General features: G+C 40.6%; 2 protein-coding genes and 1 non-coding gene across 3 annotated transcripts in view; 1 reads left to right on the top strand and 2 right to left on the bottom strand.

Moving 5' to 3' along the window:
• Positions 1 to 435: 435 nt before the first annotated feature.
• LOC127072658 (trichohyalin-like) lies at positions 436 to 5,964 on the bottom strand. The gene is made up of 2 exons (XM_051013237.1): positions 5,255 to 5,964; positions 436 to 2,486 (listed from the first exon to the last, which is right to left on the bottom strand). The coding sequence occupies exons 1-2, from the start codon at positions 5,532 to 5,534 to the stop codon at positions 1,114 to 1,116; spliced, it is 1,653 nt and encodes a 550-aa protein (XP_050869194.1). The 5' UTR covers positions 5,535 to 5,964; the 3' UTR covers positions 436 to 1,113.
• A 237-nt stretch (positions 5,965 to 6,201) lies between these two features.
• On the top strand, positions 6,202 to 6,351 carry LOC127062066 (U1 spliceosomal RNA). Its single transcript, XR_007781055.1, has one exon. It is a non-coding gene; the product is annotated as a U1 spliceosomal RNA (small nuclear RNA).
• An 870-nt stretch (positions 6,352 to 7,221) lies between these two features.
• The window catches only part of LOC127072657 (lysine-specific histone demethylase 1A), a 122,118-nt gene continuing 105,110 nt past the window's right edge, over positions 7,222 to 24,229 (bottom strand). The window contains exons 11-14 of the mRNA XM_051013235.1: positions 11,189 to 11,481; positions 10,579 to 10,791; positions 10,169 to 10,379; positions 7,222 to 9,137 (exon numbers count right to left, since the gene is read on the bottom strand). Coding sequence (XP_050869192.1) covers positions 8,902 to 9,137; positions 10,169 to 10,379; positions 10,579 to 10,791; positions 11,189 to 11,481 — 953 coding nt within the window. The 3' untranslated portion in view covers positions 7,222 to 8,901. The remainder of the gene's footprint in view (positions 9,138 to 10,168; positions 10,380 to 10,578; positions 10,792 to 11,188; positions 11,482 to 24,229) is intronic.

Here is a 24,229-nt window from a genome sequence, read left to right as displayed (position 1 = left end):
TTTAGAAGTTTCTTCTTGCGACTCACAGATGGTAGGACCTGTCCGATTATATGAGAATTTCTCTTTTGCTCTTTTCTACTACCACTGTAACAACAAGGATGCTGCAACAGTATCCACAATAAAGATACAGGGTGTTTCACAAGATCTTCGATTCCTTCGTCGTCCATTCAAGACGACGATTGACAAACCGGTTTCCTGATACCGAGGCAACATCATCGCAAATTTTTATCCTTGTCGCTGAATAATGCATAAACTACGTTCGATCACCGAACAAGCCGAAAATGTTATATCATGATGTACGAAATTGCACGAGTATGTAAATACTAAGCCGGTTTTGAAAAAAAAAACAACAACAACGAAAATTAAAAACCAAAATAAAGAAAAAAAAAAGAAAAAAAAATACAGGAGATAGGAAACGATACTGGGAATGTATGAGAGATCGACGTTTTTCCAAATTTTATTAATATTTATTTCGATGACACATTCGAAAACGTGTTGGAGCACAGATTTTTCCAAAGGTTCGTTTTTAAAATGAAATTTTTTTTTGCGAATACGAAATAGTATAAATTATACGAGAGTACCGGATATACATATACGGGCACCAAATGTCCCGATTCTTTTTTTTTTTTTTTTCACGTGAGAGAATCGTACGAGTCGAAATTTGTTGTTTGAAAATAAAAATAAAAATAAGGAAGGAAAAATAAAAAATCGGAAAAAAATAGAAACGCAGAGTAAACAAAAAGTAAACAAATAAATAAACAAATATAAAGAGAGAACGAGGAATTCCGTTGGTCTGGCAAAATAGAAATTCCAGTGATGCGATCAGGTAGACGTATTATCCCTCGTTAGAAGGAACTCCTTTCGTGGTATAAAAGAATGCTCCCAGAGTCGAAAGAAAGGGACAAAGAGACAGGGGTGTAATAAAAGACTAAAATTACATCGCTTTATCGCGCAATTCGTTGGTTGCATCGTGGCGAACGGCAAAGAGGGGTGGGGTGAGTTTGGGGAGAGGGGTGTGAGGCGAGAGAGAAGAGAAACAACGACAGCGTCGTCGTAAAAGTGCAAAGCACGGAAGGGAAAGAAGGAAAGGCGCTTTGAGAGTCGTTAGAAAAATTACTTCGTCGATGGTTGGGTTTGCGGTGGTGGTAGGAGGGGTGGTAAAGGAGGAGGGCAATAACGGAGGCCTCGCTTCTCGGCAGCGAGACGAGCGTCGTATTCCCTGAGGAGTAGCTTGAACGGATGCGGCGTGACGTTTTCCGAGGCGTTCAGCAGTTCTTCGGTTAACTTTCGATATTCGTTCTCCCTCTTAAGTCCTTCCCGATAGATCCTCTCGTCCTCCTCGCGTTCCCTAGCGCGCATAACCTCGACGTATTTCATTTGCTCCGTTAGATCCTTCCCGTAAGAAATCATCTTCCTTTTCTCTTCCTCCCTCGCGATCGCGCACAATCTCGCGTTAGTCTCGATCTCTTTATCCAAAACGATTTTCTCTTCCTCGAGCAATCGTTTATCCCTTTCTTCCATCTCCCTCTTGCTCCTCATTTGTTCCTCCCTACAAAGAATAACTTCTTGTAGATTTCGTTCTCGCATCTCCTTGAATCTCTTAACCGCAAGGTCTCTTCTCGTCCGAGCGTCCTTCATCGACTCCTCCACTATCCTGTCCACTTCTAAATTCCTCCTGGCCTCCTCCTCCCGCAACTCTTCGAGATACTTCAAGTAAGCGAGAAGTTCTCGACGCAATACCATCGAAGTTTCCTTGATGGCGGCCTTCTCTTTCTCCAACTCTTCCTTCGCAAGATCGTTCAAGGCCTCATCGATCCTAATCTCTTCTCTCGCACGTTCGACCAAGATTCTCTTAGCTCTCGTCGCCTGTTCCTCCAGTTCCTTTCTCAATGCTTCCCGCTTCTTCTTCTCCGTATCCAATTTCATCCTCTCCTCTTTTCTAACGTTTTCCCACAATCCTTCGAGATACTCCCTTTCCTCTTTCTTAACTCGTTTCACTTCTTCCTCCGAAGCCAACTTACCGGCCACCTGTTTGGCCAGGACCCTCAAAGATTCCCTTTTCAGATGAAGACGCTTCTTCGCTTCCTCGACCTCTCTATCCTCTTTGGCCTTTACCTCTCTCAACATCAACTCGTGCCAAAGCCTCTCCAACTCATCGTCGAGCTGTCTCTTTGCCTTGTTCTCGGCCATTTGAACTAAGTTACAAATCTTCGCCTCTTTCGTGTTTCTCTTCATTAACTCGTTCCTCACCTCGGGACAACGCGCGATATACTGTTGCATTCGTTTAGAGGCAAGCAATGCCAAACGGTGTTCCTCTTGTTGCTTCCTCAGTCGTTCGGTTTCCTCTCTCATTTCCTCCATCCTCGTATCTTCGCCGTGTTGAGCTTGCTCGACAATTTCCCGCGTCAACTGTGTCTCCTCTCTCGATATCAGATCCCGTAACTTCTCTCTACGTACGTTCACGCTTTCCTCGTACATCGCCATTTCTGTAAATTCGAATCAACCGCAACCGAATTAATTGCCGGTGTAATTATCAATGTTTGCACAGTCGTCGACGCGCTAAAGAGTCCATCGGCGTTGTACGGCCCGCTCGTAACGCTTTCCCTCTCCCTCCCCCCCTCTCTCTCCCTCCCAACCTTCCACCCTCACCGCTAAAATCTCTCGTTTGCGTTTCTCTTCATCCCTTTCTTTTTTTTCTCTTTTTCCTCTCCCCTCTCTCTCTCTCTCTCTCTCAATCTCTCCTTTGTCTCTCTTTCACCAACAAGAGAATAAGAGAAAGGGAATCAACCACCGTTCTGTTTTTCCAGCTACGTGCTCGTTTTAATCCCTCTTTTTTTAACGTTCCCACGAATGTATCCCTATCAACCGGAGAAAACTCTTGCGATCGCGTTATTTCACGGGTGGAAAAACAACCAAAACCGTTGGGCACGCAAATAATTAGCTAATCCAATCGATATTTTCGATATTTCGATATTGAAACAATAATGATCGAAATTCTCTCTCTCTCTCTCTCTCTCTCTCGCTCGAATTGTACTTTGAAAATAAATGCACGTTGGAATTTCGCAATCACCTTTACAATATTCCAAAACGGATCCAAAATGCATTAATGAAAAAGAATTATCGATGATTCCCATGGGTATCTATATCTCTTGGTAAATACGATCGTTAAAACCGTGAAACTGGATGACAAATGGTGCAATTATTATTACTCGCGCAATATTCAAAGGCTATTTTATAGTGCAATATCTCCGTTTCTTTTTTTTCTGGAGGGCAGGTGAGAAGGGGGAAAGGGTTTCGTTCTCCTCTTTTTTTATTTTTATTTTTATTTCCCCCAAAATTAATGTAATCAAGATATAGATGTATTCAAAAAGAAAAACCACGTACGAGAGCAAAATTTCGGTCAAATTCACTGAACCGAACGATTATTGAATCACTTGGAACGTTATTACGAAATCCAATCAAAAAAAAAAAAAAGAAAAAAGAAAAAAAGATAAAAAATATATGTGTAAAAAAAAAAAGACAGAAGGGAAAAAAATAAAAAAATAGAGAAAACTAGGTTAAAGCCGTTTTCGAAAGTTTTGCAACGAGCAGTTGTGGAAAATGAAAAGCAATAAAAAAAAAGAGAGAAAGAGAGAGAGAGAGAGAGAGAGAGAGAGAGAGAGAGAGAGAGACAGAGAAAACGAGAGAAAGAGAAAGAAAAAGACAGAAAGAGAAAGAGTAGGAGAAGAAGAAGAAGAGAGAAAGGAGAAAGAGCGAGAAAGAAACAGGAATAAAGGAAGCAGATTGAAAAACAAAACGAAAAATAAAACATAACGAAACAAACAAACAAATAAACAAAACAAAACAAAACAAAGAAAAAAAGAAAGACAGAAAGATTCCCTCACACCCATCTCGATAATACGAGTTCCAACGAGTTTGCGTTGAAATCGTGACCATTGTCCTGCGCTAGTCACGCCCGCGCACCCTCCCCTACCTTCTCTCCTCGAATCCGGACGCCATCGCCGCCGCTGCAGCCGCCGTTCGTTTCCTATTAAATTATCAAATACGTATCGTACGAAAAGCGGAAACGTTCTCGTTTTTACCGATCTCGCTGGCTCATAATCGATGCAACGTGTACCGGTGCAAACTTCGTTATGGCTACAGTGATGAAACTATGTGGACACACGCGTGCGTTTATTCAACTCGCACGTACATACACATAGACATTACAAATACAAAGTATGTATAGTATTTTAAGGGATATGAGGAAGAAAAAGACAAAGAGAGAGAGAGAGAGAGAGAGAGAGAGGACGAAACGATAAACATCGCGAGCACGCGTTTAATTTTCACGTGATAATATTACACATAGTGTATACTACAGTATAAAAGGTTGACGCGTATGGGTTGCGTACGTGCATGCATGCGTGCGTACGTGCGAGCGAACGGACCATCATCGATTTTATTTAAATTTTTTATCGACACCACGTCGGACCAACGATGAGTTCACAAAAGGTGCTACCGGGGCCCGCGAAATCCATAATAAGCGGAGCGGCCACGATGAAAGGGTCATACCGGCGGCTGCTTTACTCACGCGCCTTTTTTAAGGATCTTCCTTTAAGTCCTTAAGAAACGCATCGTAGCTCTCGATTTTCGTTCGCTAACGTTCACCGACCGTTCACCGTACGTGGCTCCTTCGATGAATCACGCCGACTTTTTTTGTCATTTCAACTCGAGACGACGTTAAACTCCCTTCCCTTCTCCCTTTCCCTTCAACCCATCCCTTTCGCCATTGTACTCGTACGTGTTAATCTACCGGTCGTCTCTCTCACGAAAGAATTTTTATCCGTTTAACTATCTCCCATGAAACCATCAAGAGATATTAATTGTTTAAAGAAAACTAGTAGAAGTTTACGATGTACGAAATATTTAATCGTAGCGGATAAAAGTTAGAACATTAATCGAGTTGAACAGATCTGTAACCACCTTACGCAATATCGTCCTTTCTCGGCTGAATTCATTTTAACGTTCTTTCATAACAAAGGAATTTCTATTTTTACGAAGCACTTTAAACAAAATATTAGGTAGAACCGTGTTAGATATTTCCGATAGAGGTACGGAATTATCGTAATTAAAAATTGTTGGATTTTTTAAAAGTCGATCATGATGGACGAAGATATCGTATGACGAATACGTTCGCGCGATGTTCAAGTTACGAATCGACCAACAAAATGGTAGCTTCGACATCGAACGATCGCTCGAACAACAAGCGACGTACCTTCTTCGACTCGACCTCGAACTTCCTTTACTCTTCTCTTTCTGCTAGTTTCCTTCTCAAATTCCCATGACTTTAGGAAATTTTCATAATGCCTTCTCTCCCTTGCCTCTGCCTCTTTCAACTTGTCGAAAATTGATTCCCGTACCTTCACGATTTTACACTCTCCACGATCGCGTAATCTGTGACCGAAGGTAACGTTGGCAGTCCCGATAACGTCCTGTGGATACTTTTGATGTCTAGGTGGACCACACTCGACCTTTGGCAACGGTAGGACACTCATTTTTGGGGATTTCAAGGGAACCGAGCAAATATCGGTCTGGCAATAACCACGAAAAGCCGACTACGCCGACGAAATTCTCTTTCTCTTTCTCTCTATGTATCTCTTTCTCTATTTCTCTCTCTCCTTCTTCCTACTTGTTTCCTTCCTTTCCGTTATCGAGGTTGCCATAGAGATTTACGCTTGTTGTTTCGATTACATACATCGTTCAACGAGTTTCTGTCTTGAATTACATACTCTCTTGATTGGTATTCCCTCCCCCTCTATTGAGCTTTTTTTCTAACTAACCGTGTTAAATTACAGTTTTTTATTCGATACTTTTTATAGCTTCAATCGACTGACGTTCGTAACTGAAATATCATGATTATGTTTCAAAAATGTAATATCTGGTATGAACGATGGAAAAAAAAGAAAAACTCTCGGACATCGGTTGATTTTGATGAAAATAATGAGTAAAAGATAATAAAAATAAGGAAATACGAAAACAAAGATGGGAATTAAAAAATGAAAAAATGACAAGGTAGATCTGTTACATTGTATAAAATATTAAACAAACAAATATTATCGTTTGTCAAACGGGCCAAAAGATGGCGTGATATATTATCAACTTCCCAAAAGCGAGATACCATTGCGATAGAAATAACAAGATAGATATGAGGTTTATATCTTCATACTAACCTGGCGCAGGGGATACCATGATCAACGAGGTGGTTCCCCCAGGACTGAGGCTAAACGCTGAAGCCTGTAAGTACTCCTAATGCGAGTATTTGTGCGTTCAATTTTTGATAGTGTGGGGTATTTGCGGTAACGCAGACCCCATGCAAAATAACTTTTGACAAAGATACAAAAAAGATTGTTGATTGTGACATGTGAGGTTAATGAATCCGAAACAGTTCGATGAACGATTGCGGTGACGCGTTTGATCACGCCAGGAACAACACCACGTCGCTTTTTAATCTTTCTTATCTTTCTTATCATCGAGACAGCATTAAAAGCAGCAAGTTAGTAGCAGGCAGCAGCAGCAGCAGCAGCAGCAGCAGCAGCAGCAGCAGCAGTAATAGTAGTAGTAAGTAGTAGTTAAAAGATTCTCTCTCGCGGCTTGCTCGAACGAGATCTTGTTTTGTGTGACGGTTCGAACGGACTATGAAGACGACGACTATGACGGACTATTTCCAAGCTGAGAAATAGATCCATCGAGGATTTTCATCTTCAGATCTAGCACTAAAAAAGAATCCTCTCGTGGAGACATTGACATCATCATCTCAGAGCGGCGGAGCTTAACTTGCCTGCCCAAGTGTTTCTCAGACAACAGCAAGAAGATGTTCTTTAGAGGGTGATGATGGAACGAGAAAAGACTGAACGGCAGCCGAACAATCAAGAATTTCACAATGGTGTATTATCTGGACCGTTCTTCTTTCCAATTCGAAAATAACCGTGTCAAATAAAACCGTTTCGAATTGTCTCTTAAACACGATCCATCGATAGCAGCGAGACTCTGGCTGGCGCGGGACCAATAAGTAGTGCTATAATCATGATAATTTATCAAATAAGCATAACACAGAAATTAGTACTGTCTCCAACTAATAGTTATCTATCTAATAGTTATCTCAGGTCACGAATGGTAAACTACGACGTGTGTACACCTGGTACGAAGAAAAAGATGAAGAAGAAGAAGAATAAGAAAAAGATCTTGATTTAGGATTTCGTATGATTCTTCATTACATATTTTCTTATGCTAAATCTCACAATTGGCTATACAATAAACATAAACAATTTCTTTCTTTTTTTTTCTCATGTGTACACATACATGTACACATGACGTATATCGCTCGCTCACTTGCATGCACGCATGCAAACTACGTGAGAAGTGAGAACACGTGTTAAGTTGTCACGTTTTTTCGTAATCTCTCTCTCTCTCTCTCTCTCTCCCATTCACACACACACACACACTCTCTCTCTCTCTCTCTCTCTCTCTCTCTCTCTCTTTCTTTCTTTTTTTTCTCTTTCTTTTTCCTCTCCACCCGAGAAAAATTGTTGGGGAAAAGTGAGATTATCCTACGAGAATTGGAATGGTGCTAAACCCGCGAATTTGATCACGTAACGCATTATATAGGCCAGGTCCGAGTGTACAAGGACGAACATGAACACCTACGACAAAGGATTTTACCAGCGTCGAGACGTGGAAGCAAAAAAGAGTGTCTAAAGGAGGAGGAAGTTCGAAGGAGAATTCTTTCCCCTTATTTCATTTTTTTTTCTTTTTTCTTTCACACACATACATATATATATATATATGTATGTATGTATAAAATACACCACGAGATCGACGAGAAACTTATAATTAATGAGAACGAAAGAACGAAAAAACGAAAGAACGAAGGAAGAAACGAACAAACGAACGATCGAACGAACGAATGAGCGCGAAAATTTACGGTGATGTTGGCGATACCAAAGCGTATGGTAAGGGTGTCTGATGTTAAGGGTATATCGTTAAAGGGGAGAAAACCGAACGTTTTACACGAGTAAAATCTAATCAAATGTTATGATACAATATTGCGTCGAGAATTATTATATGTTCTACATATACATATATATATATATACATATGCATGTACATATACATATACATATATATACATATATAATTAATAATAATATTAATATTAATATTAATAATAATAATAATAATAATAATAATAATAATAATAATAATAATAATAATAATAATAATAATAATAGTAATAATGTAGGACATTAAAGGCACGGATTCGTACGTATAAAATATGTATAAACGCGACGAGATGAAAAGGGGATCGAGAGGATCGAGAGGGCGAAAAAGGTTCCGAGAATGAAGAAGATTTTCTTACAATTATTACCTACACGTTATCAAGTATACGTGTATGTGCATATCCTTTAATGGGTTTCTTATAAAAACAAGTCAAGTGCTTTCGAAGTGATTTCGAAGTGATTTCGAAGAATGCTGATCTTCTTGGTCGTGTTCCTTTTTATTCGAAAGAAATAATAAGGAAAAATAAAAAAATACCGGAGGAAGAAGAAGAAGAAGAAGAAAAAGAAGAAGAAGAACAAGAACAAGAAGAACAAGATGACGACGAAAAAAAAAAAAGAAATGAAAATGAACAAGGCAGGTTCTCGAAGGGATGCTTGCGTACTGCAAAAGGGCCGCTCTCGATTCTCTCTTTATCTCACTTTATCATTCATTCTCTCTCTCTCTTTCTCTCCCTCTCTTTCTCTCTGTCTTATTCACTCATCAATATCTTTTGCTAAAGAGACGATACGCGAGCGCGATTAACGACGCGATTAATCGATCGAATTGAGATCGTGGAAGGATCGATAGAAATTTGTTTTTGAAATACTAAGGCGCCGAGCTCGTCCCAGTCGTATTGCTATTGCTGTTATTGTTGTTGTTGTTGTTCGTAGTCGCCGTATTGTTCGATGATGAGACCCCGGTTGAACTAGGTACGGTTGTTGGCATCGTTGGTGGCGCGTAAGGACTTCCACAGAGTTGGTCAGCAATTCGACCACCTTCGCGAAGTCCACTCAAGAATGCACCGTGCACAGTTGCCGGATAATTACGGATCGTATGTTCTCCTGAAATCAGACAAAAGTATCGTTCTAACTTTATAATTTAGAGATTATTCGTTTTCTTTCTTTTTTATTTTCCATTCTTTCTTTCTTTTACTTTTTTTCTTTATTTCTTATTTTTGTCTGTCGTAAACATCGTAAAACAAAAGGATATGACGGTGTACAACTTTTTCACTGTTCTTTCTTTTTCTTTTTTTTTTCCTCCATCTTTTTTTCCCTACGGAGAAACTCGAAGATAGAAAAAGATTTCTGGATTTCAATAAGTAATAGCTCGCTTTAATTTTAGAACACTTTGTCGTCATCGGATGTAATGATGTAGGACGAACGAAAAGACTCTTTCTTTCTTTCTTTCTTTCTTTCTTTCTTTCTTTCTTTCTATAAAGTCTTTCGCGTAACAGTTTGCTCGCGGTTTTGATCTCGAAAGACGACGACTTAAAAATGGTACGTGGTTCAACGAAAAAGAGAAAAAATTCTCTCTCTCTCTCTCTCTCTCTCTCTCTTACTCACTCTTATAGCCTTTTTCAGGTCACCCAAATTCAAGAAAGAGCATAGAAACGGTACGTGAAAGGAACCTCTCCCGAACAAAGTCACGTAACGAAGGTACGCTGGCCATTGAAGAACTTTATACGCTCGAGATACGGTTCGCGACAAATGAATATAACAGAGAAAATCTTTTCCATTTGAATCGTTTCGGCATGTTCGTTACGTGTTCCTATGAAAAAGAATAGATCGTTTTCATAATGGTGAAATGATAGTGAGATATCCCGGAAACTCGGTCATGTCGCTTCGATCAATTTAACAATGTTGAAAATTTTTATTAAATCGAACATTGTTTGAAACGAAATGCAATTGTTATTCATGATTAATTAATAAAATTCTTCGAGAGCAAAAATTTTTTAATTAATCAACCGATAGAATTGGATTATCGGATTTTCAAAGAAATTTCATTTTTCTTTCCCTCTTTATATCTTGATTTTTTTTTGTTCTACTTTTTTTCTCTTAATCGACGCGAATAAATTTGACGAAAAAATTCTCACCTGCGAAGAAGACCCTTGGTTGAGGCGACGGTGTGCCCGGGGGATAATTGGGTGGCGCTGGTGGTGCTACCGGTGCCGCAAGGAGATCGTAATCACTTCCGGAGCTGCCGACTGCGACGAAACTGTAGGAGCCACGGGCCCAAGGATCCGCACGCCATCTTGTAACGACACTCTCTCGGGGCTGCGGGACTACTTGGTTGCCAAAGATCGTCTGTGGAAATACAAGCGACGTTCGAGCTAATCGAATAACAAAATTTCTTTTCTTTCTTTTTTCTTTTTTTTTCATCCTGTCTGTCTTTCTTCGTCCTTTCTTTCTTCCTTTCTTTTTTTTTCTTTTATTTTATTTTAAATACAGAGAGTGTGAGAGAAGGAGAGAGAAAGAGAGAGAACTCTTGTGAAAGTTCACCCACCTTGAGGACCGAGATACAGCGACCAATGATAACGTCGTCGCTGACATTCTCCATTACGCAGGCTGCCTCTCCAGCGACGAGGGCCAACAGGACCGGCGCTTTGTACAGGTTCCAGAACAGGAAGAGTTCTCCTCTCGAGGCGGTCGTACTACCCACGTGCCCGAACAAGTTCGCCGTTGGATCCCAAAAGATTCGTTCGAAGCATAATACTACCTGAAATATTTGCATTCGCTTTCTTGAAAATGGATGTACGTTAATCAAGTACGTACTGCTCGGACTCTTATAAGTTTCTAATAATAAAACATAAAAAAAGAGTTAAATAACGATTAGATAAAATGAAAGAATAAAGAAATGCGAGAGGGAAAGAAAAAAATACGAAAAAGAAAAGGAAAGAGAAAAAAATAAAATATGAAGACGAAGAAGAAGAAGAAGAAGAAGAAGAAGATGAAGAAGAAGAAAATTAAAGAGAGAAAATAGGAAAGAAAGTTAAGAAGATTTACCAAGAAGGGCACGTTCTTTTTCTTACCGTTCTGAACAATTTTCAAGGGAACTTGTCGTCTCATAAATACGTTAGTACTCTTTAGAATCGACTTAGCCTATAAGGTCTTACCTTATTTAAATTGCCAAAGCCGAGCCTCTGGATGGCTTGAGACTTCCAATCCGGAAGCGGAGGGTTGAAAGCAACCGCGGAGGGTGGAGCGGAAGCCTTAAGAACGCCGAGTGGCAGCGTAACCAAAACAGCGTCGGCTTTATAGACGGTATGATTTGTGTGGAGGCTGCGAGAGGGTGCGGCCCATACTTCTACGCCATTTACTCCGTACCGAACGGCCCTTGCAGCTGTGTTCAATCGAATATCGAGTCCTTCCGAGAGAGCAACAGGTACGCAGGAATATCCGTTGCGAACTGGAAGAATAAGAAAAAGAAAAAGGACGAATAATAAAAAAAAAAAACAAAAAGAAAAGAACGTTGAATAAAACGAACTAGAGAAAATATAGAGTTAGGTCGGTATAGCTAATATTCAAAGTTAATCGCTCGATAAATATATGGAAATCAGAATCGATGCTTAGGCTTGAATTGGCCATGAGATACGTTACGATAAAAATTCTTATGCATTTATGCACGGTTTTTTGGAAAGGGTGGGGTGAAAAAAAAGAAAGGGGAAAAGAAAAAAAAAGAAGATAAAAAAAATCCATTCTCTCGATTATACTTTCAAATAAAAAGTATTGGATTTCATGAGATGAAATTTACAATATCGAAACGTGTTAACAAAATATACTGATGTATTCAGCGATATAGATTTTTAAAGAGGGAGGAAAGAGGAGAAAAACATAAAAACAAAAAAACGGAGTAAAAAGGAGGAACAAAAAAAAAGACTTTGAAACGAATGATACTTATGACTCGATCTATGCCACGTGTCTCACATGTTAGCCTCGCTTAATTACCCTAGAGACATCAAGGAGAGACGACACGCGAAATTTAGGCGAAACGCGAAACGCGAAACGCGAAACGTGAACAGGAGATCGAAATTTCGGTGAGGAAACGAGACAGCAGCCGAGCTCCCTTTAAAAGCACAACGAGCAGGAGAGAGAGAGAGAGAGAGAGAGAGAGAGAGAGAGAGAGAGAGAGAAAGTAGAGTAGAGATAGAGAATCTCGAGAATGAGCGAGAGACATAAATTTGAAGCGGTCGCCCGGCGCCATGTAGAACGAAGCACAGCAAGCCGTTTTGGAACTGCAACGCTGATGTTGGACGCATCATCGTCATTATCGCTTAAACGGATATTTCGCCGGTTGGCACGCTTAAATCAGAATATATATTCCTCGCTCGCTCGAATGGCTTTTGAAAGTGTGAGGAGGATACTCGACGATGTGCCACGGTGAAGATGGCGATGCAGTCCTAATAATGATACACGGACGTCTCCACTTAGGCCGTTTAATTATGTTGATGGCTGAGCAGCACGGTTCCCGTGCTAACAGCCATCGTTCTCTCTTACTCTCTCTCTCTCTCTCTCTCTTTACCTCATCTACCATTGCTACCAGTGCTCCCGTTTCGGCAGCCGCTACCAACACAATCTCCATCTCTCCATTCCAGAAATATAAATTTACACTCGAGCGTGATATAAATTAGCGTGTTTCGAGTTCGAGCTGAAACGCATTATCAAAATGTTCCAACGAACCGGAAAGCACTCGTGCGAGGAGAGATGACTGCATGGAGAATACAAAGATGGACGCAAAATATTTCTCCCTCGTAGTTTCAATTTATCATATTCTCTCACCCCTCTCCCTCCCCCTCTTTCTCTCTCTCTCTCTCTCTCTCTCTCTCTCTCTCTCTCCCTCTCGTTTGTTCATTTTTATCCATCTCCATTTTAGCATGAACGTTCTCACCGAGTATCGTCGAATAATTTCAAAGCGAAACGATATGAATTTGTTATTATTTCAACTACGACTCATCCTCTTTCTCTTTTCCCCTTTCATCGTCGTTACCGTTACTTTGATTCGGCTAAATTTTGGTTTGTTACGTCGTCGATTATCGCAAACCCCCTTTTGTAATAAGCGAGAGAATATTCAACAGTCGAGCGAGAGAATAATCCGAAACCACCAGAATTATGGTAAGCCCGAGGTCCTTTTCCTCCTCTACCTACATCTCTTCCTCCTCTTCCTCTTTCTCCTCCTCCTCCTCATCCTCCTCACCCTCATCCTACTTCTCTCATCCTCCCTACGGATAACTACGGGAATGGGGAATTAAGCCCTTGGCAATGAGGCGGCTCTGAGTCGACCGAAATCGTTGATAGAGAGCCTGCACCATTCTCTTTCTCTGTTCGTTATCCATTTACTGTCAAATAGTTGATTGCCAAGCGTATTCAAGCTCTTAAAATAAAATGATAATTAAAAGAATTCTCATTGTCGATCATATTACCCAATTAGTTTCGATTAGACAACGTAAATGGAGAAAACGGATAGGTGAGAAAGTAGAATGAAAAAAAAAAACAAACAAAAAAAGAATTAAAAGAAAGAAAGAAAGAAGAGGAAAAAAAGAAGGAAAAAAGTGTCAAAGAGAGGAAAAAGAGGAAAGTAATTTGCTCGATGCTTAGTTTATATACTTAGAAAATATATCCTTCGTATCGAGAAAAGTAACAAAAGAAAAAAGGGGGAGGGGGTTGATAGTCGATAAGATAGGACGGTACGTAGACGAAAGCAGAATAAGGAGGCGAAAAGAGTTAGCAGGAGGAAGCAAATATTTGAAAAGCTTCCTGGGTGACAAGAAACTGCTTGTCGTTTGACAAGGAGAGAAGAGGAGGAAGAAATTGTGAAAGAGAAAGATAGGGATGAAAAAGAGAAGAGGAGAAATGAAGAAAGGAAGAAAGAAAAAGAGAAAGGGAGGAAGGAAGGAAGGAAGGAAGGAAGGAAGGAAGGAAAGAAGGGATAACAGGACGCGAATCGTACTGGACTCGAAGACGAAAAGCTAAAAGGGAAGAAGTATGTGAGAGTGTGAGAGAGACAGATGATCTCTTTTTACGGGGGACACTTTAGCTGTGTTCTATCTTGTGCATCGCACCGTGAAAAAGTAACGCCGCGTATGCTTTCATATATATATATATATATATACATAAATATATATAGATATGTATATATGTATGTATATATTTATATATATATATATACTTATATACATATGTATCCATAAGGCAAAACGTACGTAATACGCGAGTGAATCAACGACAGTGGCAACCACCGACAGCGGTAGTGGTAGAGTACCACCCTCTCACGACCGCCACCGCCTCTTCCTTGTCTTTCGTTTGATCTCCACTCGCAGTATTTTTTGACGGTCGAGTCGAACAATTTGTATGCCGCGGTGGTTTTCAATTTACATTTAAATTGGTTGCTTATGGCGTTCTGTCGTCTCGACGGGAGTCGGTGAGGGTGAGAGCGAGGGTGAAGAGCGAAGAGAGAGTTAGCCGATGGACCATGCCGCCACCACCACCACCATCGCTGCTGTTAGTGATGGTGATGGTGATGGTGATGGTGGTAGTGGGGCTCGAAGAAGGGCCGGCAAGCTGTCCCTCCGAACAGTCGAAAGCTACGTGAATGGCAAAACTGTTTTCTTTTCTCTGTGCGAGGAGGAACCACTGGGCCCGATTACGAGTGGCTACAGCCTTGCTTCCTTTGCTTTTCTACTACTTATTCTTATTTCTTTTTCTTTTTTCTCGAGCCGTCCGCCCATCCAAATCATGATCCTTCGAGATATGACCGATGGTGAGACACGCGAGAAAGAGAGAGAGAGAGAGAGAGAGAAGGTGAGCGTGGAAAGGAACGAATCCTGTTTGCTCGAGCAAACGTGCTTCTCTTCGTTGGTCGATCTCTCTTCCGACTCGTTTCTCGCACACTTACGTTAACAGCGGTTGGTCCACGCTTTTCTCTCTTATTCTTCTTTTTCTTATTCTTCTTCTTACTTATTTCCGATCCCACTTCGATCGCAAAGCCTTATCAATTTCGACGGCTGCTTATAGACATTTGCCGAAGTATCGAGGGGTCGTCTTCTCTCTCTTTCTCTCTCTTGTTAATCGTAATTACGTGCCCGATAACGAGCAAAGTAGCGGGAGAATTAGTCTTGGGACTTTCTTCTTATCGGATAATCCCTCTCTTTCTCTCTCTCTCTCTCTCTCTTTTCTTCCCTTCCCTCTCGTCTTGAAAATAATACTATCTGTCGTTAAGAGAAAAGAGAAAGAAGAGATGGAAAGTGGAGGGTGGGAAGAGATGGAGGAGCAGAGGGGAGAGGAGAAGATAGTTAGGCAATGAGAAAAATAGTTAACAGCTTGATTTCGTGGCCTCTTGCCTTTTCTTATCGCTAAATTTAACGCCGATGTTGCCGTATAATTTGTTCAGATCGAGATTAAGTTAATTGGAGTCGGTTTACGATTTATGACGTTCGACGGTTGAGGTAAGTAGGGTGGATTGGAGATTCCTAGATCGTGCTAGTAAGTAACGCAAAAGAAGAGATCGATATCGGTTAAGGATTTATCACGAGTGTCGGACATTCTGTGCAAATGAGCTCGTATCTCCGAGTGAATATATACTTTTGTCGAAACTCACGGAATACCACGTTCATTACGTACCAATTTAATTTATGTTATCGTACCCCATTAGAACATAAAATATTATTCGGTAAAGTACCTCTTATGTATTCTCTCGTTCCACGAATCGTTTTACTTTACGAGTCAGATTGTATAACGAACGTTAAAATATTCAAACTTTTATATAATTCTTCGTAGGTGGGAGTGATTAAAAAACTTTCGTTCGTTCTTTTCTTTTTCAGTTTTCTCCATTTTTCCTTTTCTTGCTTTGTTTCGTTTTATTTTATTCCCTTCTTTTTTTTTTTATAAATTGCCGCTCAAAAAAGCGACACCTTCGAGGCGATACCCGGAACCTACCGGCGGTGTGGTCGATAAAACAGAAATTTGATCTTTTCCACCTCCATTGATAAAATACTTTTTAGATCGATATCCAATTACAAATCAATTGGAAATTCATTAATTAGTTGATTAAGCCGTTCTATGATTTCAATTAACGTCAACGTTCCTATGATTAATGTACTATGCGAAAGATTAACAAAAAAAAAAAAGAGAGAGAGAGAGAAGAGACAAAGAAAAAAAAAAGAAAAGAAATAGAAAAAGAACAAAGAAAAATGAAAAAAAATGGTGAAAAAAAAATTCTTTACGTCGTGTTAAAATATTCAATAACGTCTATTCGGAAAGCCCGATGAGTGTAAATTTCTTGAAATAATTTAGCAAAGAAGAAAGGACGATCCCACGTATCTTAGATGGTGGAATGTATCGATTCTCACGCTCGACGAGCGATTTTCATTAGCCTCGCTTACGCCTTCCGAAGAATCCCAGCAGCGTCCAGCGGCTTTTTGCGCGATCGAGCCCCACAACGACGTGGTACCGATGAAGAAAAAAAGGAAGGAAGAAAAGAAGGAAGGAAGGAAGGAAGGAAGGAAGGAAGCAAGGAAGGAAGAAAGAAAGAGATGGGTAGATAGATAGATAGAGAAAAAGAGAAAATGAAAGAGAAAGAAAGAGAAAGATATAGTAGATCCTTCTCCTCCCTCTCCTCCTCCTCATCTTCCTCCTCCTCCTCCTCCTCCTCCACCTTCTCCTTATCCTCGTCAGCCTAGAGATACGATGGTACACGTAGATCGGGCCACTTAACGCGTCTGTCGGGTCACAATAATTAAAGCGCGCGAGCGGGGTGGCGCATCCACTTCTTAGCCGTTTCTTCGACTTCTCTTCGGTAGCTCCTCAATTACAGTCGAGTTACTGAGAAAGAGAGAAGGAGAGAGAGAGAGAGAGAGAAGGAGGAGGGGTATTAGGTGGTCGTTGCAATTGCAAATGCGGTAAGTGGATTAGATAGACACCGCGACGAGTAGGTATTGGGGGTGAGCTAAAAAAAATAATAGAGAAAAAGAAAGAGAGAGAGAGAGAGAGAAGGAAGAATGTCCTTTACGACTGAAGAAGAAGAGGAGAATGAGAAGGATAAGGATAAGAAGAAGAAGAAGAAGAAGAAGGAGCAAGAGAAGGAGGTGGAGAAGGAGGAGGAGAAAGAGGAGAGCGGTGTGCAAGAAGATATTTGAATACGACTATACAGCGAGTAAATCGTACCCCTCCGCAAACGAGCAGCGAGCTACACAAGAAATGCATTTGCGGGTCCGTTGGTGGCGGGGGTGAGGGGTGCAGAGGGAGGGGAAGGTTCACCGTGATGGAAGGAGAGGGGGAAGGAGCGAGGCCCTCTGCGATTCTGCCGAAAGGGGTATAAGGAAAGAAAAATGGAGGTGGAGCAAGAAGGAAGGAAGAAAGGAAGGAAGAAAGGAAGCAAGGAGGAGAAATGGAAGAGGAAGAAGAACAAGAACAAGAAGAAGAAGAAGAAGAAGAAGAAAGAGAAGAAGGAGAAGAAGAAAAAGCCAGTAAGGCCCAGCAAGAAGAGGAGGATGGCGGGCAAGTCAGTCGGTTGCTCGAGTCCAAGCGGAAAAGGAAAGGGAGACAGACAGAGAGTGAGAGAGAGAGAGAGAGAGAGAGAGAGAGAGAGAGAGAGAGAACTCGCGCTATCGACCGAGCTATCTCCCACCACCGTGCCAGTTGCAGACCGTAATATATAGGCCGTATCTCAAGCCCGCAAATTGCCTTTTTAAACACAACAAGACAGCCGTGCCCCCTTTCAATTTACGCGGGGCCCTTTTTCGCGTGCGCGAACCACCATTGCGTTTCCTCGTCCGTTTCACTCTTCGTTCCTCCTCCTCCTTCTTCTTCTTCTTCTTCTTCTTCGTCTTCTTCTATTTCTTCTTCTTTTTCTTCTTCTTTTCGTCTTTTCTTTTCTTCGAAAATCAAATCGTATCTTATCGAAGACTTTTCGTCCTGTCGTGCGATCGAGCTTAACGATGTTAACATTGTATACCTACTATTAATATTACTACTACTACTGCTACTACTACTACTACTACTACTATTACACTACTACTCTTGTCATGATCGAAAAAAATGATACGTTTAATCGAGGTTAGCTACCGACTTCTTCGACCATATCTCTCTCTCTCTCTCTCTTTCTTTCTTTTTGGATTCTTTATTCCAGATACTTTTTTTTCACCTCCTCTCTCTTTCTCTCTCTCTCTTTTTCTCTGTTTTTCGATCATCACTCCAACGTAGATATGTATGTACTCTTCGGATGGATAACGCTTAAGATCGAGACGTTTTAATCGACGTAATGAAGCACCAAGGACAGAATAAAGTATCGGTAGGGGATACTTCGTTTACCTTGTAGTTAAGCTGTTGAAGAGAGGATCCCGGCGAAGGGGGTCTTTCTCTTTCTCCCTCACTCTCTTCTCTCTCTCTCTCTCTCTCTCACTCTGTAAGGCCTGATTCTACGGGATCGACGATTTATGTTTACATACTTGTTTTACGAGAGTTCTCGATAATTAGAGTACTTACCTATACCCACACGTATAGCGAGACGAGACTCGTCGCTTCTCTTTTTCTCTCTCTTTCTGTCTGTCTGTCTATCTGTCCGTCTCTCTCTCTCTCTCTCTCTCTCTCTCTCTCTCTCTCTCTCTCTCTCTCTCTTTCTCTCTTCCTCTCTTTTCCTTTCGGACGGTGTATCACGACGAATACCGAGATAAAGGGAATGAGAGAATGTTAAAAATGGATGCACGAGAAGTGCCGAAGGTATAAACGAGAGGCGATTAATCCCTCCGAGGGGTAGGGTAGGGTGGGGTGGGATGAGGTGGAGGGCGGGAAGAAGAGTGAGAGGGGGAGGGTTGAAAGAACGCGTTCTGAAATTGGCGTATAGTCTTCCCCGTGTGCTCTTATCTTCAATCGTGAAGCCGAAGAGCGCATCATCCTTCGATACGGTTTACTACGCGTTGCTTACTCATTCGATATCGCCCGCGAATCAATATACGTGCCACGTTCGACTCTTTCGAAACAATGGCAGTCGATCGATCGAGGCATACGTCGTTATTCGAAAAAGAAGAGAGAGTAAATAGTGAAATAGAAAAAATAATGTGTATGTATTAAAAAACGAGAGATAAAAAAGAAAGAGAAAGAAAGGAAAAAAAATAAAGCAATAAGGATGAATAAATGAAAGGATGTAAAATGAACAAAAATGTTCTTTCCTTTTACTGTCCGTTACACGTCAACACTAAAACGAGAATTTTCTAATATACGTTTATTAGAAAGAATGTCCGACATAGCGCCGTGCAACCACGCGCGAGATAATATCCCTGTGAATAGGCAACACGTCGAACTCGCAGGTAGAAAGGACGGTGTGCGCGCCAGGTGCGAGTAATCCGCGAGAAAGGGACGGAGATAGAAGACCGGTATTGCTCGCGCTGATACTCGGAGAAAGTATTCCGAGATTAGATTAAGGAAAGCGTTCGAAAGTCTCTTTATCTACGACATAGACACCATACGTAAGTAGATAAAGATCGAGCATTGGTAACGAACGAACACGGCGTTTCGTCGTGTCGGCTAATGGACCACCCGGTCGAGCCATTTAATTGCAGCCACTAAATATGTCATAATAAACGAGTACGTTCTACTGTAATTTGCCATAATCAATCGACAGCAGCGTGCCCGTAAAATCTGTTAAATAGATTCTACCACGTAAACGATTCAGAGAATATATCGTTGATGGGACTATCGAGAGATCTATAATCGATATACACGTGTCTCTGAAGAATTTATCATTCGCGATCGAAAGTTTGTTAACTGGGTCAACATTCGACGAGCTGAATGAAGATAATAATGATGATGATGATGATGATGATGATGACGATGATAAAAATAATAATAATAATGATAATAATAATAGTGGTATTAGTATTATTTGATATAACACTCCCCTCCCTTCCCTTTTAATTTCCATAAAATCGATCGTGGAGAAGGTAATGCTATAATTGATCCAGGCTCCTCTTCAATAAGCCATTGGATTAGCGACCTTTGATCTGGAACATAGTTACCACTAGATTTTTGGCGATTAGGAAAGCAAATAGAGAGGCAAGATTATAATACGTGATACAATGTTACAATAGAGAGTTTGATCCTAGAGAATCACGATGGTATTGTATGTACAATGGCTAGCAACGGTCTGGGTCAGAGTAGAATAGCCAGGACTGTTATATTCAGGATGTAAAACGATCTCCAATGACCGTGTTACTAATCAACGGTATACATAGTATAGAAAGTGTAGAGAGAGAAAGAGAGAGAGAGAGAGAGAGAGATCGATACCGTTTGCAACCCTCGTAACTCGACTTTACACTTGTATGTGCTCCATTCATTTATGATCTTTATGATCTTTTGACTCATGTGCCGATAAGACATAAATTATCCGTCTGAACGTGCCAAACGATAATTGGTCTAATCGAACAAATACAAAGTAGGAAGGTACAAAAAAAAAAAAGAAGCTGCTGAATCATTCTCATTTATATTTTCCATCGGTTCCATTCTGAAAGCTTTTCGAAGAGAAAGAAAATCATAAAAGAAGAAAAAAAAAGAAGAAGAAAAAAGAAACGAAAGCCGCATAGGAAACCATAGAGGATCATTGACGAGGGGTGGCGGTAAGGGTGAAGTGAACCATTGAGAGAGGGGTTGTACGAATCGGTTTTCGAGAACGCTCTTGAACAGCCGTCTCCTCCATTACGTCGGTAATCGAGTCAAAATTATTCTCAACGGGACGAACGAGGGAGCGTCGATGGATCGAGGGTATCTCTTTCTTTCTCTCTCTCACTCTCTCTCTCTTTCTCTCTCTTTCTCCCTTTTGCTATATATCTAACCATCTTTCTCGCTCGCTCTCGAAACGGTGAACTTTCCGGGTGGCAACTTTTTCTGCTTCGATGATCACTGTCAGTGAGAGGCAAAAGGCCACTTACAGCTTCGCGCTCTCACCTCGCGCGTCGGTCCATCAATCTCTCTCTCGTAACCCACTGTACCGTTTTTACCGCTTGAAATTTATTACTCCGTGGACCCTCTCTCTCTCTCTCTCTCTCTCTCTCTCTCTCTTTCTCTCTCTTTCTCTCTTCTCTTTCTCGTATTCGCTCCCCACGCCCTCTCTCACTCTCTTTCTCTTACTATCTTTCTTTCTTTCTCTCTCTCTCTCTCTCTCTCGATATTGCACTCTCTTCAACGTTACCCCACGGCACTTACTATTTTGCTTTTCTACAGGTGTGTCCCCTTCTTATAGTCACGAGATACCCGCCCTTCGAGCGACAGAGCCCTATATAGATTTACTATCGTCAATATATTTTTCTTCGAATGTTATTACCCGATGATTTACGACGCAGCAATTTTTTTTCTCTACGTCCCTTCGATAATCGTAATATATTATATTATGTATTATCATATATGATCAAACATACACACACACATATATATATGTATGTATTTTTAAATGCATCATTTCGATTTGTATTCTCTCTGATCTCTACGCCAATGAGAAATAGAGAGAGAAAGGGAGTCAATGATCTACGATCTACGATGCAATAGGACGAATCTTTCTCGGAGCTTTTCCATAGCGCCTCGGTGTAATCGCTTTGGAATTTATTTCCGAAAATTATTCTAAATCATCGTGCACGTAAGGGCATTCGATCTATCCTAGGCAACGTCGATTTGAATAAAATTACCGTGCCCGTAGACGCGGATACATAGGTATCCTGCCTTGGCCAGTCTCCGTTAAAGGACGCCAGTTCGATTTACACGATCGTAGGAACAAACGAGATGTCCGGTCAACTGGGTAAATCGCCTCGTACTTTACGGAATATCGCTTTTTGCCTATAGAAAGAGGTAAAGGGGGGAAGTTTACGAGTAGGACTTCTATCGGATGTTGTCGTTTACGTTTGCCGACGCGACGCTGTAGTCTCCCCACTGAAGATGCTCGTGCGACACGCGGCGATACTCGTTTCGAGTTTTACGTACGCGTACGCTTGATATATAACGATAGTTATTGCATAATAGTCGAGAAAAAGAGAAAAAGAAAGAAAGAGAGAGAGAGAGAGAGAGAGAGAGAGAGAGAGATACGAGAATGCGTATGGCACCGTGCGTAACAGGTTTTATCGAATGCCCCTTTATGACGTTTATTGGACTCTCTATCGACGACGATGGAAGCTTGGAAAAATTTGCTAAACGCGACGGTGGCTATAACTTAATTAAAACTGGCTACCGGTATCTATGGGGATGGCTTTAATAAACCGTTATTTCGCGTCGACTTCATTTTACCCTTCTCTCTCTCTCTTTCTCTCCCTCGCTCTCTGTTTCTTTTTTTTCTTTTCCTATTTACTACCTTCTTGTCAAGGTAGTATAGCCAACATAATAGGTAGACGTAACAGCAAGTATTTTAACACAGAGTATAAAAAGGGATTATACTATAGGTTAATATATCAGCTTATCTGCGATCACTTTGATATATATATATATATAAACATATACTTATATTAATCCACATACATATATATACCCTATATATATATATATATATGTATGTATAAAGTATATAAATATCGGGACTTCCCGAACTCTGTTAACGAGCATCGATTTTTCTGGCAGTTAATGGTGACTTTCTCTTGTTTGTTGTTGCGCACGATCCGTATCTCCCTTCGAGAATTAATTAGTGTCAGGCGTCTTTAAAAGGCCTCCGGTTCTCACGAAATATCCTCGCAAATCCGCACGAATCTATCCTCCTTCCTTCTTTACCGTTTCACCCGCCTTTCTTTTCTTTACTTTTCTTTTCTTTCCTTTTTTTCCTCTTTCCTTTTCTTTTCTTTTTTCTTCAACTTTGTCCTCTTCCTTTTCTCGTTTCTTTCTTTCTTCTACTCTTCCACTTTTTTTTTGCCAGAGAGAAAGCAAAAGAGTTGTGGGAGTTAACAAGTAAATCGTCGAATACTCTTCAACGACCTTCTCTCTTTACGACGGCGAGATAAATATTAACATCGTACGTTATAAATAACACGCAACAAGAAAAAGAGAGAGAGAGAAAGAGAGGAGAGAGAGAGAGAGAGAGAGCCGTTGAAAGATAAGAGACGTCTTTTTTCCGTGGCCCCTAGCCATTTTTCATTAGATCATAAATATCCAACGCACGCAATTTTAGGTACCTCACGCGTCCCATAAATCATATCATCTAATGCGTTATCATCCCCCTCTATACCCTTGACACCTACTCTCTTTCTCTCTCTCTCTTTCTCTCTCTTTGTCTTTGTCTCTCTCTCTTTCCCTTTCCCTCACTCTGAGCTAGACTCTTGTCACTCGAAATCATGTTGCACCTATCGCTTACAAAAGAGAACTTTTTATCATATCGAATGCATTAACTTTAATATAAGATTTATTTAATACACCTTAACAAAAAATCATTTTAAAGAAATTCATTAGATTCATTGTCCATTTTGTGAAAATAAAAAATAAATAAATAAATAAAAAAGTAAGTAAGTAAATAAATTGAAATAGTTCTCCTTATAGTTTAATTTATCTAATACGATTCTTTAAGAAATTAGAGAGAGAGAGAGAGAGAGAGAGAGAGAGAGAAAGAGAGAAAGTATAATTCCAGTTTAAAAAGGTCAAATCGAATTGAACGATCTTAAATTTCTTTTGATCGAAATTGCTCGACTTTTTGCTTGAAAAGAGTGAAGGAGAGAAAGAGATGTATATAGTAGATAGATAAAGAGAAAGGGAGAGAGAGAGAGAGAGAGAGAGAGAATTTCTCCAACGAAATCTTTCGATAAATCAACTGCGCTTTTCTATGCCGTGCAACAAGTTGTATGAAAGGAACAAGAGAAAGACAGCAAGAGAGAGAGAGAGTATAAGGTAAAATCCCTTCGTACCTCCGGCGAGATTCTCCTCCCTACGAAAGCAGAATATACACGTAACGCATAACGGTAAGATGTCGCAAGCATACATAAGGACATATTTTTCTTGGTATTTCCATGCGTGAAGCATAAAGTATCCTATATTTCCTGAGGGGACCTTAAAAGGACCTAATCACAATGCCCGCGTCCCTCCCATTCTCGGACAACGTACTTGTCCGTATTTACTCGTTGGTTTCAAAAAGAAAGAAGGAGAGGGAAAGAGAAAAAGAGAGAAAGAAAGAGATTGAGAATGAAAAAAAAAATGAAAAAAAAAAAGGA

This window comes from Vespula vulgaris, chromosome 2, assembly GCF_905475345.1.
Source record: "Vespula vulgaris chromosome 2, iyVesVulg1.1, whole genome shotgun sequence".
Classification (NCBI taxonomy): Eukaryota; Metazoa; Arthropoda; class Insecta; order Hymenoptera; family Vespidae; genus Vespula; species Vespula vulgaris.
The sequence above is the reverse complement of the archived record's forward strand: the minus strand, read 5'-3'. Positions and strand labels throughout refer to the sequence as shown.